Below are 17,023 nucleotides of genomic sequence, written 5' to 3'. Positions count from 1 at the left end.
AGCATCTCATAATAATGTCTTAGCCTCTCACAATTATGACTTAGCATCTCATAATTATGACCATAATTATGATTTCACATCTCATAATTATGACTTAGCATCTCATATTGATGACTTAGCATCTCAGAATTATGTGAAAATATTCTCATTAATGTGAGATGGTAAGTAATTATTATGGGATATTAAGTATAATAATCATCATCATCATAATAATGAGATGCTAAGTCATAATTATGAAAAACCTTCTCATTATTATGAGTTACTAAATGGCTATAGCTGTATTTTCTCCAGTGGCGGAAACTGACTGACTTGTTTTCTTTCTGACTCCTAAAAAGTAGTGATCACCAGAAGGCGCTGTTATTCAGCCTGTTCTCATCCTCTCATCCCGTGATCTTTGTGTTCATCCCAAAATGACGGAACCCAGCACGTCGCCGGAGGATCCCTGGCAAAAAGTAGGAAAACCAATCATAACATTATAAGCTGTTTTCGTTGTTTGTGTCTGGAAGCCAAACCAGATAGTTAGCGCGTCTGGTTTCCACCACATGACGCTCAGTGCACGCTGGAATCAGCTCCTTTCACCTTAAAGTTAGCGGGCTAGCTAAATAAAAAGCAACTTGGAGCGTTTGTCTTGTTCAGCTTCGAGGCTGAAGTTGGCTTCCCAGCTTCTTGTTCAGGTTTTCCCGTTCCACCTTAAACAGTGCAGCAGTAACATTGTGGCAGCTCGGGCGCTGGCGAATTAGAAGCTGACTTCAGCTTTATTGTTTAGCTAGCTAGCTAGTGCTAGCCAGCTCCTTCTCAGAGAATAACAAGACTCTTAGAAAGTATGTTAGCTGGCTAATTATGAGACTGTGAGAACCTGTAAAACACCTCCTCTCAGCAGTTTTATTCAAAATGTATAACGTTAGTTTAGATACCAAACAGTAAGAGTATCTATCAGCCTATTTATTATCTCGGAAGGAGCTGATACGAAGCTGAAGTTAGCTTTTATTCGATTTTCCGTTCCACCTTAAACAGTGCAGCCGTCGACATTCTCTCGCCTGAGCAGACTCCAGAGTTTTAACTGCTGCGTTTAAGGTGGAACGGAAAAGTCATGTCAAATAGGACGCCAACTTCAGCATTATTGAGCTGGCTAGTGCTGAATAACGAGCTTAACATCTTCATATTTTTAAAAAAATTTCTTAATTTTGTTCTGTAATACAACCAATTTTGGTGAAAAACAAGATACCAATAGTTGAGCCCCTCAGTAAGACCTCTCACTAATTAGCTGCCATTATGCTAAGCTAACTTAGCTTAACTAACTCGGCACACTTTTTCAGTTAACGCTACAAAGCTGACTTTCACTTAACTGTAAACTTATTTATGTGAAATGATTGATCGCCTTCTTCAGTGTCGTCAACTCTCACACAGCTCCTGTCACTGCAGATTAACTTAATAACGTAAGCTAGCTTGCTAAATGCTAGCCTATCTCTTAGAACATTTTCCGCGTCCCAAACCACACACTTCTGTACTTCACATACTATACTAATGAGTGCACTTATAATAGTATATGCGCTATTTTTACAGCCTATTTAGTGTGCTAGTATGCGAGTTGGGACGCGGCCATTGTTTTGTCACAGACCTACAGCTAAACTAGCCAGTTAGTTGAGCTAACGTGCCCTGGATAAGATGAGGTAACTGAGCTAGCTCAACTGCGATGATGGAGAAATATGTTGTGTTTTTTATTTATTTATTTATTTATTTCTGCCATAGATGGTTCATATTCCCTGCGCTTTTTATAATCTTTAAACACCATAAGTTGACGCTTTAGCCTAATAGCTCAGTTAGGGGACTTTACTATTCCATAATGAAGTCCACAGCGTACCTACGTGTTTTGTTTACTTTGTAATTAAAGGGGAACTCCACCGGTTTTTAAGAACATTTACATAACTAAATGGTTGAGATGTAAACAAAGCCGTTCAGAGTGGTTTGATGTGAAGCGCTCAGTTCTAGATAAACTTGCCTAGTGAGAATTGTTCACAGTGGAGGTGATGGGAACCAGACATCTGAAGACTTTAATGCCTCTGAAAGCTCCCTCGCAGAAAGTTATTATAATATATGATTAGATATCTGCTGTCTGGTGTTTGGCATATTGTTTTATGGTAGTTTTGTGCTAAAGTTTTGACTTAAATGTATTTCAGTTCATTTGTTTTAATCTTTTTTATGGTCAAATAGTCCATAAAGAAACCTTTTGATTTACCACTATTTTACCATCATCAACGTTACATATGAAAGCTCAGAAGATGTTTGGGTTCACTGGTTGTTTTGAATGGTAAACAAAAAAATTGTGTTTGCATTGTATACATCACACCCCCTGGTTCCTATCACCACCACTGTAAAGAATCAGAGTTGGTAAATTTCTTTATCTAAATGATTGAATTATGCAGAAATTTTGAAAATTCCCCTCTAAAAACAGAAGATTTGAGTACAATGAGTACATTTACATGCACAATTTGATAACTGCAGATTAGATTTAGTCAGTAATTAGTTCCACATGTTTACATGCACTTGGGTAATCAGATAAAGGGAAAACTCTGGGTCTGCATGAGGCAGGCAGTCAGATTTCTGACTTTTAACCAGCCAAAAAACTCCCAGAATAAGACCTGACATAAACATGATGAGTCACTTTTGCAGCATGTAACTGGTTTCTGTTTTGGTCCTAGTTGCTACTATTTCCAAGACAGTGCTGTGTTTTCTCACATATGCAGACTGAGGCTTTAATCCAATCCAAGAAATGGGAGTTTGCATGTTTGCATGACCACGTGAGATAACTGCTTTAATTCGGTGATGATCGGATCATAAAGTGCATGTAAACACACTCATTTGATTTTTATTTAATGTCTTACTGATCTGGTTAAGCTGAACAGGACTAAATAAGATCTCTCTGTAAAGAAGTATGCTGACGATCTCAATGATACGCTCAGAAAAGTACACTGTGACATAGTTTATCACGATAACGATACAGTATGATTGTACTGCCCACCCCGTAACTGCTGGCATTGTAAGTGGCATGTCTAATTCTTAGTGGTAGTTAAAGTGCATGCCCTTTCATGGTGCCAGCACTTTGTAAAGCAGTAAAACCTCACTGCCTGGCATGGCTGGGTGTTTATGGTTGTTTATTGAGGACATATCGCAGTAGGGAGTATTGGCGCCCCAGATACGTGACGTGCCATGTGTGTAGGTGTGTTAACTTTCAGTTCTGGTTGGTGGTTTATATCTCGGTGTGTCTCTCTCAGTCCTTCTCTGTGAGGGAAAGAGAAAGCGTTGAGCATCATTTTGTCATTTTGAATGAACTAATCCAAGTGTTTCTTTATTCCCTGTTCTGCACTTCACCTCATCATGGCTCAGCAGACGGACGGCACTTTTAGTGACAATGGCTTTGACCACAGTAAGTGCTTAAACTTTTTTTTTTAAGTGCTTTACATAATTAGACTGCTTGTAAGATTGTCTTAAACCAGTTTGTCCAGTAATAACCTGTACTGTACACTGAACAAAGTAACACACTGAATTTGCTTGATTTAAATGTGTATATAAATTGTACATGTTGCTCTGTGTATGTATTTTAGGTAAAACTTGAAAGAAGTAGCTTTACTGAGTCTGAGGAAAAAACAGGCTAAATTGCGGTGTGAATGCACTGCTGTGAGCTGCCCTGAAAATCCACGTATCAGCATCTCAGGCTCAAAAAGAAGGTCCGGCTCTGTTAAAATCAGCAGTATACTGCTGGAAATATGATGGCAATAGCAGATAATTCACTTACGTCCTCAGAAGACACGTCCTTCACCAAGTTTAGACTTAGTTTGCTTTGATCACTCCGAAGCACAACCTACATTACAAAATGTTGTATGTTATTGCACATTTCCACCAGAGAGGGCTCCAAATCCCCAAAACATACATAGTATAGCTTTTATATGTTATTGCTGTCCAAAAAGAAATGTATTTCAGTTTTTATTTTTATCATCTAAAACAGCAGCTGTACTTTATATTGTGTGAAAATTTCTTGTTGATTGGACAACTAGAAATGTACTTGGAATCACTTTACATTAACTTACATTAAAAGTTAGGAAGTTACTATTTTAAGGTGATGTTTTTTGGACAAAGGTTTTGTACTATGTGAACACAATTACTTCCAAAAGTAAGTTGTGTTAATGTAATATAGTTTATAGTTAATAACATGTAGCCTAATATGTATAACTATTTTAATAAATTCATTGCTTTTTTTAGTGTATTTGTTGTAAAAGATACAAAATAGTTATTAGTTGGCTGACATTTGATTCCTCGTCGAGGTATGTAACGATATGTGCAGTTTAGTGGGTTTTGATCAAGCAGTTCCCTAATGCTCTGTCTAATGTTTATTTCTCCATGTAAGCCTATGTGAAGTATTGCTTCATTTCCTCTTTAATAGGTTTCTTCATAGAGAACTCTCGTAAAGGAACAGTGGTCTCCAGAGCCAACAGTATAGGATCCACTAGCGCCTCCTCAGTACCAAATACAGGTGACTATTTCAGTTTTACCCTCCTGTTTTTGTCCCACAGTCAAAACTAATAATTCATTGTGTGTGCAGAAAAGATCAGAATGCATTTTACATCTGTTCTCTGCAGGGTTCTTTCTACAGTGGCAGTGTTTACGTGAAGCCTATTCATTCTGTTAATGACCAGTTTAGTAACTCCTGTGGAGTAAACTGTTTACATACAAACAGCAGAAAGTACATCAAGTCTAAACAGAGGCTCTTTTCTCATTGTAAATATAAATGGCAGTGTAATCTTGGTGATGGAAAACAGAATGAGATGAGTGGATATTCGCATCTATAAACAATGTAAATGTATGAATCTCACTGTTCTGTCAATGTTTGCTGTATGTTGGTTTATGTGCACAGCAGTTCGGCTGATTCCGCTCAAAAGTCTCACCCAGGGAAGCAGCGTGTTCAGACTGTGATGCTGAGCTGAAGATAAAGCCTGAGGCTTTCGAGATCCATGGCAACAGATGATTTCAAATGTTAAAAAAGGAAAAGAAATTACGAGACTGATGATAAATAAGCTGATTGGCTGCCCTGTTCTGTGTTATTCAAAAAGCAGTCAGAGCTGAAACACTCCTTAGAGCTTCATTAAGAATGAGTGGGGCTAAAGTGCTGTAGGCTGAATATGCCTTGATATGTAATGAGTTGGTTCTCATGACATCATAAAAACAATGAATTCAAAATGGGCTGTTTGTGCAGCATAGTTTCCATATGTGGACTGTACAGACTGAGTAGTCAATGGTACCTTTTGAAACTTTGACATTGTTTGCATATTACTTAACTCTTTATTCGAAAGAAAGAGATTTGGTTGTCCATGTTATTTGGACTTTGAAGTTGCAGAATGTATCATTCAGTCGATATGTAGGAATAAAGCTGCAATACAGTGTTTCTGTGATGTCACGAAAACCTATGCATTTACATATATCCACTTATTCAAACAACAAGTTTCTAACCTATAACCCTCACATTCACACTCAAGTTATAAGGGGTGTTTGAGCTCCGAGTTCTTTTTGAATATACAGAGTAGCCCATTAGAACAGTGGTCATCTACATAAATCAGTCTTAGAGACACAGAAACAAAGACAGCATGTCTAATGCTAAAGAATAAAAATAGGTTTGGAAAATGGTCAAATAAAACTGTTTTTGGTACACAAAACCACACAGTTAAGGGAAACAAATACAGGCGAATGTAGCATATGCCCTTTAAACACTTAGAGAAGCCGGAACTGGAAGGCAGCCATTGCGTTTTCCACAGTGGGACAGTTATGTAGTTGCCGTCTGATTTATGTTTTGGTTTTATGCCTCAGATGATGAAGACAGCGACTACAGACATGAGACCACTTACAAGGACTCCTATAAAGACCGCCGGAGACAAGCCCACACGCAGGCGGAGCAGAAACGCAGAGACGCTATTAAGGTATAAGAAACTGAGTATCTGAAAGAGGCTGAGGAAAGAGAAATAAAGAAAAACATAGATAAACAAGAAGAATCATTCTGTCCATGCTTTGCACACAAAAACGTATTTTCGGTTGGACAAGAACATTTGTAAAAATCCCACTCAGCCTACTGAGGAACTGTAGTGGACAAATGAGTTTATTAAATTCAAATGATACTATTTAGGATTATAATGATACACAAAATGCAGAACTTCAGTTATAATACATTTTTTGATACAGCAGAAATAATGAGAATATCATGTTTGCATTGTCAGATATATTTTCAGTTCTGAGGTCAAAATTCAATTTGATGATTCAAATTGATTAAAAATGATTCTACAGAGCAAATTATCTACTACACAGATTGGTTTGGCCCACATAAAGAAGGAAATAAACAACTTTCTGTTCTCATACAGACATTTTTTTAATACCCGTTACCTAATATCTAATCTGAGAACATAAACCCCAAAATTCTTAACCCCTCAAATGTATAATAAAGACCCCAGTAATTTTAATGTGCGTGTGTGTATAACAAAAGCCCCTCCCCACTTTCCCCTCCCTGCCCATTTGGTTTCTGATGCACCCACGCTAGTTCTTGAATGTATTCAGTGTTTTCACATCCAGTACAGTACCAATATCATTTTTGAATGTATTTGCTTTGCATGCATACCCGCAGAAAGGCTATGATGACCTGCAGTCTATAGTGCCCACCTGTCAGCAGCAGTCTGAGTTTGCTATGGCCACACAGAAGATCAGCAAAGCCACAGTGCTGCAGAAAAGTAAGTGTTTCTATAAGTTACACAATGGTGCTTTAAAATTTTGATGTAATGTCGTACATTACATCCGGAGCCAGTCGAATGATGGGTTCTTAGAATGGTGTCTGTTTAAAATATATGTGGGTTTTCAAAAGGAAATTTCATGCACTCTGGCTTTTTGACCTTGTTATGGAAATTCACAGATTTTCAACCAGTAAATCAAAATACCTAGGAAACAGTACAATGTTTGGATGCTCTTTGTATTTGATAGTTGTTAAACTCAATGTAATAAATATTTCCCCAGCAATTAACTTTGTATTTTAGTCTGAGAGTGCAACACTATTTCATATTAAAACCACAAAAAATTTATTCTGGTAACTGAGCCACTGGACCCTGCTAACAGGAGACTGGTCTCTCTCTCTCTCTCTCTCTCTCTCTCTCTCTCTCTCTCATATATATATAATATATATATATATATATATATATATATATATATATAGTAGGTGTGTGAATTTGACTCCAGTAAATTCAGAGCATCACTTTCTAACTGACTAATGCCTGCTTGATTGGTTTCTCGACGCGACGCTTTGTCTGTGTTTTTTTCAGCCATAGACTACATTCAGTTCCTTCATAAAGAGAAGAAAAAGCAGGAAGAGGAAGTGTCCACACTCAGAAAGGAAGTGATGGCTCTGAAGATTATGAAAACGTAAGTGAGGTTCAGAGATCATGGGGCATGGTAGAGTGAGCATGACATGTGTTAGCTTTACCATATTGTGAGACTTGAAGCCAGGCAAAGCCAAAGAGCCCAGAACTGAAATCCTGTTACATCCAGTTAGTTAAGCTTGAGAAGCAGGCTGTCCCAACTACTTGATTGAAAAAATAAAAAGGATTAAAATTGACCTTCTCAGTGAATTAGTAATAATAACTTGTCCATTTTGATAATTATGCTTATTTAAATTTTTACAGTGAGAGATGCCCATTTTTGCTACATAGTACTTATAAAAGTTTAGAAAGTCTTTTTAAAGTATGTGTAGTTTATATATATATATATATATATATATATATATATATATATATATATATATATATATATATATATATATTTATATATTTTAAATGATCTCTGAAAGCTTACAGCATGGTAACTCCATTTTAACTGTCTGGCCTTTTGCAAAAATCTGATCACATAATTTACCATCTAAATGTCGCTAATGACAGCCCTGTTAGCTAGTATTATTGTTATAATTCCACTTACACGGCTCTTTTGGCACTGTTATGTTTGGCTGGATGTCTCTGTACACAAGTGTAAGTGGGCTTATCCCGTTAGGCTGGCCTGCTTGTATTTGGCAGGACATCAGAAGGTTTTATCTGACCCTCACACTCACTGAGAAGGAGATAACACACAACTGAGAGAACAGCAAGAACCGGGACACAAGCAATCAGACTGAAGTTCACTGTGATGCAATATGGGTTAATTTGTTTGTTATTGATTTGGGTACTTGCATTTTGTCACAACGGGTGATGAACTGACTCTGTAGCTGCACAGTCTCTTATATTAGTAATTGACTGATTATTTTCATGATTAATCAGAGTTTTTAAAAAGGGACAGACAATTAAAATTAAGCTAACAGAACAGGATCACACCATGCATCGCTTTTCAGAGACTCCAAAGCACTTCACTGGAAAAAGATGAACAAGTCTTTAAAACACTTCATTAAAGGGCCGTATCATAGAAAACCCAGTTTGCCTTGTTATTTTGATGTAAAAGAATTTTGATGTGCATAAACAGCTACTAAGCTGGAAAATGGCACATTTAGTATTTGTCGTTTGTGTGATGTCACAGCAGTTAAGCCCCACCCATTCATGTTGAAGTTAGAAACAAGATTCCAGCCTGGGCTGATTTTTGAATGAGGCACAATACAGGACAGCCATTCAGAAAGGTGCACATTTACGTATATCAATATTAAAGGCACTGTAACAAAAAAAGGCTGTTTAATAAAGGTTGAAGAGAGGCTAGAAAATAGTCAAAATAATTATTGTTACTTGGTACATAAAAGCACACAAACATCGTAAGTGGACCTTATGATTATGTTGTCTATAGAGGCCTTTTATATACAGTCGTATGCAAAAGTTTGTGTTCCACTGGGAAAATTCCATGTTTTGTTGACAGCCTCTAGAGAGAACACATTAATGCACATTTAAATGCACAATTACTGTTTAACATATTAGAAAAAAAATGGCCTGTCCAAAGTTATAATGTATTATAAAAATATATCACTTTACCAAAGTGGTAATTTTACAGGAGAAGGAAAAAACATACTTTACTTTTAATGCAAGTCAGTGGAACCAGACTTTTTTCCAAGTCATTCTGGGCTGTTTCTTTTGGGCTATTTATCATGAATAAAATATATATATATATATATATATATAAAATATAAATAATCATAAAATGCACATAAATGAACGCATTTCTTAATTTTAGGAAGGGAAAACTGTGCTTTCCGATGGTTGACTAGCAGGGCTAGTGCATTTACTTCTGCACATTTTAATGCACAATTACTGTTTATTTGCTGAATTTAACATATTAGAAAAGGAAACATAAAATGTGGTCTGTCCAAAGTTACGGCACATTTTATATGTATATTCCTAATATGTTAAACTCTGCAAATTAATAGAAATAGTACACTAAAAACACACATGCATATATATGCACGTGAATGAACTTATTTCTTGATGTTATGTTAGGAGGGTAAGACTGCATGTCTCTTAGTATTCTGTAAAGCTTTCTGATGGTGGACTAGCAGGACTGTAGTTTTTGTCCCGCTGCGTTTGTGATGACTAGGCTAACTGCTCAGACATAAACACAGAGGATGAGAGCTGGACGTGGCTTGTGACCCACTTTAGCAGCAGCGGCAACACCCTGCAGCGCACTGAATTAATGAAATAGACAGATGAGGCAGGGGGTGCTGGTCTTTGCTTCACAGCTTGATTTAGCCAAATAAAAGCATCTAACTTAATAAAAGCACATTCTGAATGACCTTTTTTACTTTGCAGCTTTGTAGTTCTGTAAATTATCACTACCCCCTTTAAATCTTACTCTCAGAAGACACATATTATTAGTTTAGTTTTGCTATACTACATACTTATGTAATAGCATAGATAATTATCTGGCGAATGACTCAATTAATTACTTTTACATCATGTGTCAACAGCTTTTTCTATTTGTTTTAATGTCAAGTAATGAAAAACATGACACATTTTATATTTTATATATATATATATATATATATATATATATATATATATATATATATCTATCTTCCACGTACAAACGCAGATGTGATGTGGATTGAGTTTGAAATCTGCACTTTCATTAGAATTTCTCCTTTTTTTGATTAACTGTGTTTCAAATAAAACCATCTTTTTGTAGTTCCAAGGGTTCCAGTGGTTAAAATGGACATTTTAATTTTTCTGTTCTGCTTGACAATATAATAGTTTAGAATATGCATCCATATGCAAATGTAGGGCTGGGCAATATGACAGTGTTTTATCATTATCATGATAAATGACATCACAGTATGTCACAGTACGCTTTTCTGAATATATTGTGAACATCATCAGAACTTAAATACTTCCTAGCTGCATGTTTGAGTACAAAGAGAGCATAATAGCATCTTAATTCACTGGATTTAATGCAGCACAGTATGTACTGTTGAGTACAAATCACTGTATTCATAATTTGACATATCATGTATCATGAAAATTACATGATATTACATTTTTTGCTATTTTGTCCAGCTCATTGCAAATGTTCTTGTATTTCTGACATGTTTTGTCTGCATGTGTTCTACAGCAACTATGAGCACATAGTGAAGGCCCACCAGAATAACCCTCAGCAGGGCAGCGAGCAGGTGTCAGACCAGGTGAAGTTCAGCGTGTTCCAGAACATCATGGATTCTCTGTTCCAGTCTTTCAGCACCTCCGTCTCCGTCAGCAGCTTTCAGGAGCTCTCTGCCTGCGTCTTCAGCTGGATTGAGGAGCACTGCAAACCCCAGGTAACACCACACATACGTTTCCTGAGACTTAGTGTCAGCCTCATAACAGGAAAACAGACCATCTGATATTTATTGTACGCTAAGTTGGGGCCACAACTGTTGAAATTTGGTCAGTTACACTTTGATTAACTGCATCTATTTTTATCAGTCCGTCAGGAAACAAGCTAACTTCTAGCTAGTCACCAGTAGCAAGCAGTTGCCTGCACTGTGACGATAATGAACCCTTTAGAGCAGAGATATCCAAACCTTTTAAAGGGGGCAGAATGGACCCTATCAACATTCCTGACGGCCGGTCATTCTTTCCCAAAATATTACTTATAAATTACTTTAAATATTCTATAGTCAAAATATGAAAAAAACAAGAATATAAAACAAGTGACATTTATTGTACAAACTATTGAATTTGTTCAGTTAAAAAGCTGGTTTAGTTTTTTTGCCTTCTTTCCACTTGAATATTTATTGTAATGTCCACACTAGTTTTCATAATGTATTTTCATATGGAATTAACTACAGTTTCTTGACATATGAGGTGCACATTTGTTATGGCTCTTAATGAATAAGTGTTCCATTACTCCTGAAATTGCTGGTTGTCACTATCAGCTGCACTTTTTGTGAGTAAATATCTTTTGGTAAATTAATTTGCAGGTCAGTTGTAAGTTCATTGTAGGCTTGCAGCACTACTGCCACAGTCAAGTGAAAGGAACAGTTGCAACATATAAGTCGGAAATCTGGTTACAGTCAATCCGCGGGCCACATTTGGCCCCGGGGCCGGACTTTGGACACCCCTGCTTTAGTTAGAGCAAGATGCAGGAATTGGACTGAAATGTTTAAGATCACAGCATTCAGTGTACAAGTTACATACTCTTTGTTCTATATGCAGTTTTACCCTGACTCTTCTGGAAAGGTCCTAATTTGAAGGCTGTTTGTCAGTATTATTGAATAGGGTTGCACTGATACTGTATTGGTCTCAGCGCCAGTACTGGCACTTAAATGCAGCTCTGGGATACCAATACCACAAAGCTGCTGACTGACGCGTGCATGTGGTGTGGGCTCACCAGCAGCAAAAATATTCAGGAAGGCAGTGGTAGTTGATGATGTACCAGAATTCTTCCTAAGGCTTTAGTTTCACCAGTATGCCACAAATAAGCCAGGTAACAACATACATGCATTGCAAAACACACTAATGGGAGTCACTTAACGTCACCTGACTGGCTGAGCCGCTTCTTTCAGTAATCTCATCTCCCGCTGTGTAGTCAGTTACAGTCTGTGTTAATGTTAGTCCAGGTTGTTACTGAGGAGCGAACTTTAGAGGGACATTTGGAAGGAGCCATCAGACTTTTAGTGTAGTAGTAATTGCCTGTAGCCTCAAGTTAGCCTTTAGCATAGCACCCCACTAGCTCAAGGAAAGCCTCCAGCAGAGTGACGCTTAGAGATGTAAGTGTGATGTATGGGGCATGAAGCAACATTCAGGCGTAGAAAAACAATCAGCACTGGTTTTCAGTGAGCTAGAGAACCTGATGTGTGTTTGTGTGAACACCACAGATTAGTCTGCATATTGTTCAGTTCTGTTTTTGAACTATTTTGTGCAATAATATACACACACCGACCAGCCACTTCATTACATACACCTCCTTGTTTCTATACTCACTGTCTATTTTATCAGCTCCACTGACTGTATAGATGCACTTCGTAGTTCTACTATAATAGACTGTAGTCCATCTGTTTCTGTCCCTCTTTTACCCTGTACTTCAATGGTCCAGACCCCTAATGACCACCAGGTGGTCTTGTGGGAGTTGTAAAAGGGTAAAAGGGGGCTAAAAAGTTATGCAAATAGATGGTCTACAGTCTGTAATAGTAGAACTACAAACACATGCACTTAATGAAGTGGCTGGTTGGTGTGTATGTATACATGTAGGAATATTTTGAGCTGAGTCCATTAAAACCTTTGTCCTTTTGTTAGGTGGAAGAAAATACATCAGACATAAGCTCAGAAAAAAGACAGTGAAATGCAGTGACTGCTAACAACAGTGTCTGATTGGCCATTTTGCATGTCACTCAAATGCCCCCTTCCTGTCAAAAGTTGACCACATTGAGTACCAAAACCCACCACAGTATCTGTCGATAGTCACAAATGTAGCTTGACCCTGAGACTGCACATAGTGTACTGACTGCACTTAGTGTACTTGACAAAAATGGAAGTTTCTTGGCTGGGCTGCACAATGTGTATATTAATTGTTATAGTGATAGTGGCCTTTCTGATATCGCAGAAAGCTGCCATATGCAACTGAGTCCTCTACCCAGTCCCAAAGTGCTCAATCCACGCCAGTTTTTGCAGATATTTGATGAATCATTGTATTCATATAACTCAATAAAAGTAAACAATGATGTTCAAAAACAGTGCAGGCCATTCTTCAAACATGCTCATTATTAATTCACCAGTGGGGTTTTAATACATTTAAAGACATCACAAAATTTAGCAATATAATGACAGTCCTCTAATTTTGTCGATATAGACACACACCTAAAAGAGCATCATTGATGATTACACCATTACAGAGATCTGAGGCCAGTTACTCCACTGTTTTCCAGTGCGGCTGTGTTCTGTTCTGTGTAGTCCTCACTGAGTATGTGTTCTTCCACAGACGCTGAGGGAGTTTGTTGTGGGCGTTCTGAGGCAGCTGAATGGACAGCTGTACTGAAACTTTGGAGATCGTTCCCCCTCAGGCTGTGGATCTGGAGTTTGTGTAGAGCGGTCAGGCTACTCTTGGCTGCACAACTACCAGCAGGGTTTATCCACACACACACACACACACAAACACACTAATGCCACCTAAAGCAGGCGGTCTGTAAGGGTCCTTAATTGGCTGTCACACAAGTGATAAGTGGCTAACAGCTGAGCCTTTTGGTTTCCCGCAGTGAGACTAAGTAATTAGACTGTTAGAGCAGACAATTTGAATGTGATGTGACTATGATTTTACAAAATCTTGAAATGGAGAAAATTACGTCTCATTTAGACAAACAATGCATCAATACTGGTTAACATAGTCGTTTCTAATTAAAAGTTGCATTGCATGACATGGGACATCTGGACTGGGGTGTGTTCAGAAAATGTGAATTCCAAGCATTTTTTATTTGCTACTTTGCTACAAAACTGATTGGGATTGGAGCTTGACTGACATCAGCCAATGTTCACAACTCATTTTTTATTCATGTTGGTCTTCTTGGTTGCAGCGTCACTAAGGTTTGCATTCTGCGCCCAACTGGACGAAACTATAGATGGTTGTTCTGGTTTGTAACCTCATACAAGTCATAGGTAAATTGAATAATGGAACACCATCATGGTTAGAATAACAAAACCTTTTAAATGTATCCAAACATAACTTTTAGCATGTTACACAATGACGTGTATGTAAATGAAGTAATAAAAATAAGTCAGGATGCAAGTTAAAAGTGGAATCATATTGGAATTTCTTAAAAATATCAGCATGTTTAGTAATATTTCAATATTTAATCAAGTATTTATTGTATTCTTTAAGAGCAGAATGTTTAGGTTATGCTGGGTTACTACACCGAAATGTCTGTATTTTATTCATTTTACTGCATTTATAACCCTTCAGAATTTTTAAAAATGATATATACACATATTAAAAATTGGCATTAGCAGATGCGTACCTTAAAAACATTGGATATTGTGCCATAATTTCTACATCAGTGCATCCTTAAAAATAAGAGGTAACTAATAAACCAAAACAACAAATTATTTCACTGGTGCTACAATATTTTTGTATTATTTTAAAAAGTTTCTGCTGTTTATTTGAGTTGGAGAAGTTTGAGAATTGCGAACTGATGATCATATCAGTCGGCAAAACACTGTTTACCTAAAACCATTGGATTGTAAAATTAAAATCTATACATTTTAGCATTGGTATATTCTATTGACCTAAATTTTAGCATTTAGATCAATAGAATAAATTCTGAAAATGTAATATGTAAATGTAATCATAATGTGACCAGGGAAAAGTCTTAAATATATGTATTATTTATGCTTATACCTGATACTATTGCTTTATCTTTACTCATATTTGGTCAGAGTTATTTGGACACAGATTAAGGCTAGTTTTGGACAAAACCAGACAGATATTGGAGATTCCCAATTGTGTACTCTTTTTAGATTAGAACTAAGCCTAATCTGTGTTCAGCCTGACATTTTTAACACGTTTCTTTAACAGTTAATAAGCTCTCTAAAAAGTCAGCAGTAAGGCGTACAAAACGGAGCTCTTTGTAATCTTGAAAGGATTTTTCTCTGCCGGTTTATTCATGTAAAAAGAAGGCTAAAATGTTTTAAGATTTAAGCTGTTTTGTGCAAGAACATAACAAGAAGGGTTAAAAATAGATAAGATAAGTAAATAACCCACACCCCAGTTCCACAGGGAATTTATCTGCACCTCTCCAGTGCTTCTGAAAGCAATGCAATAACGTCAGTGTTGATTATCTCCTGTTGGGTTGTGCGTCTGCCCGCCTGCTCCAGCTGAAGTGTGCATCGTCTCTTGCTTACCTCTGATATCAAACCCTCTACTGTCAGAACTCTTTGGCTGGAGGTTTGATATATATATATATAATGTGATCTATACAAGCAAATTGCTGAAATATTCCCCACCAACTCGTTTTAATGAGGCTGGTGTACTATGCGCAATCATCTTCTCTTACCTCATTCACATCCCAAAGCACAATATAAATCAGACTTTTGCTTGTGTTGTTTTAAAGCTGGGGCTAAAGGTAGCGTGGGGTTTTATCTATTACAGTTGTGTTTTGTTTTTCTGATTAATGTATACAGAATAATGATTCATGAATATACAAGCTGAAATGAGACAGACACTTGTTGCTTACTCCTACCTCTATGGGGCTGACATCCCAATATGATCAAAAATGGAATAAAAATATTAGTTTTTTATTTTCGTGCCAGAAAATGTAACAATCTTTTGTGCTTGTTCTGTTTTTGAGAAAAATTCCCTGTGATGGATCAAATTGGTCTTTGTGATAGTAAAACAAACATTTGAGCAACTTAATTATCAAGTTAGAAAGCCCTTTTTTTTTGATTAACATCATTAAGACCCCCCACCAGCGGCTAAATAGCACCAAAATCGTATTTGTGCTGTCTTATCAGATTATTGGCTAAAGAACAATTAAAAAAGGAATAATTGAACAAGTCATTCAGCCCCACACAAACGTCCAAATCACACCAAAAATGTCTCATTTGTTTCCTCTTAGCTGCACAGACCAGCACACACAAACAAGCTCGTGGTGTAATTTGACTGCTGGTGAGGTGCTGAGTGACATCACTCCTCAAAACATTACGGCTTTATAACCTGAGAATTAAAATAGCGCAAACGTAACAAATTTGGCTGATGGGGGGCTGAGTGACATCACAGGTAATAAAATTTTATACTTAATTTCTCAAAACCTGTATCCACACAAATGCGGCACAAACAAATAGTAATATTTCTATTTCGTTTCTGATCATATGGGGTGCCAGTTTAGGAGGTCTTACTCTTTGGCACTGTGGCCAAAGATCTGCGCACAAATGATTAAAAATGAGGAGGGGGAGGGAGACATGCGTGTCGCAAATATTGTTTTGTTTTTTTTGGTTTGTTTTCAGTCTAAAATGACAATGATGTGAACTGATTTTATATTGTTGGCTATGGCTGCCCCTTGTACCACACTCATTTAGTTCAGCACAAAGACACTGCAGTTTGACTTATTGCGATTTCTATTTTCAACATATGGATTAAGTCTAGTCCTGGACTAAAGGACAAAGTGAAAACAGAGTCCAGGACATAGCTTAACGTACGCTTCTGAAGAAAAATGTGTAATTAAAATGGGAATGTATATCAAAGACTAATTAAAATGAGGAAATGTTTACCTTAAGAATACTGGGTACTCAGGAAAACTGAATCTCTGTACATTCAGGTCGTGTTTTAATGAATGACGATTAATCAGGCTGTTGAATGACCTGTGCTGGGAAAAAAGGGACTCTTTCTGTCTTTAGCCATAATGTGGAGCGAGTGGAGACCAGAGACTCCATGCAAATGAGACTCAGTGCATCACAGACAGCACTGTTCCTAAGACTGTCTGCTGATTCAGACCAGAGAATTCTAGACAAAAAATATTTTTGTATGAACGCAGTTTGTAATCAGAAAATAAATGTTTAATGTTGAAACCTATTTACAG

General features: G+C 37.1%; 1 protein-coding gene across 2 annotated transcripts; it reads left to right on the top strand.

The window, feature by feature from the left end:
- The first annotated feature begins 350 nt into the window (after positions 1-350).
- On the top strand, positions 351-17,016 carry mlx (MAX dimerization protein MLX). 2 transcript variants are annotated; one of them, XM_036589721.1, is made up of 8 exons: positions 351-452; positions 3,385-3,424; positions 4,439-4,528; positions 5,857-5,966; positions 6,662-6,764; positions 7,347-7,446; positions 10,594-10,795; positions 13,438-17,016. In XM_036589721.1, exons 1-8 carry the CDS (start codon positions 411-413, stop codon positions 13,492-13,494), a joined length of 744 nt encoding a protein of 247 aa, XP_036445614.1. In that variant the 5' UTR covers positions 351-410; the 3' UTR covers positions 13,495-17,016. The 2 variants fall into 2 exon arrangements, with proteins under 2 accessions (XP_036445614.1, XP_036445615.1); XM_036589722.1 differs by having other exon boundaries at positions 359-452; positions 3,388-3,424.
- Positions 17,017-17,023: the final 7 nt, after the last annotated feature.

The sequence above is a fragment of the Colossoma macropomum genome, unplaced genomic scaffold, assembly GCF_904425465.1.
Source record: "Colossoma macropomum unplaced genomic scaffold, Colossoma_macropomum, whole genome shotgun sequence".
Taxonomy (NCBI): domain Eukaryota; kingdom Metazoa; phylum Chordata; class Actinopteri; order Characiformes; family Serrasalmidae; genus Colossoma; species Colossoma macropomum.
The sequence above is the reverse complement of the archived record's forward strand: the minus strand, read 5'-3'. Positions and strand labels throughout refer to the sequence as shown.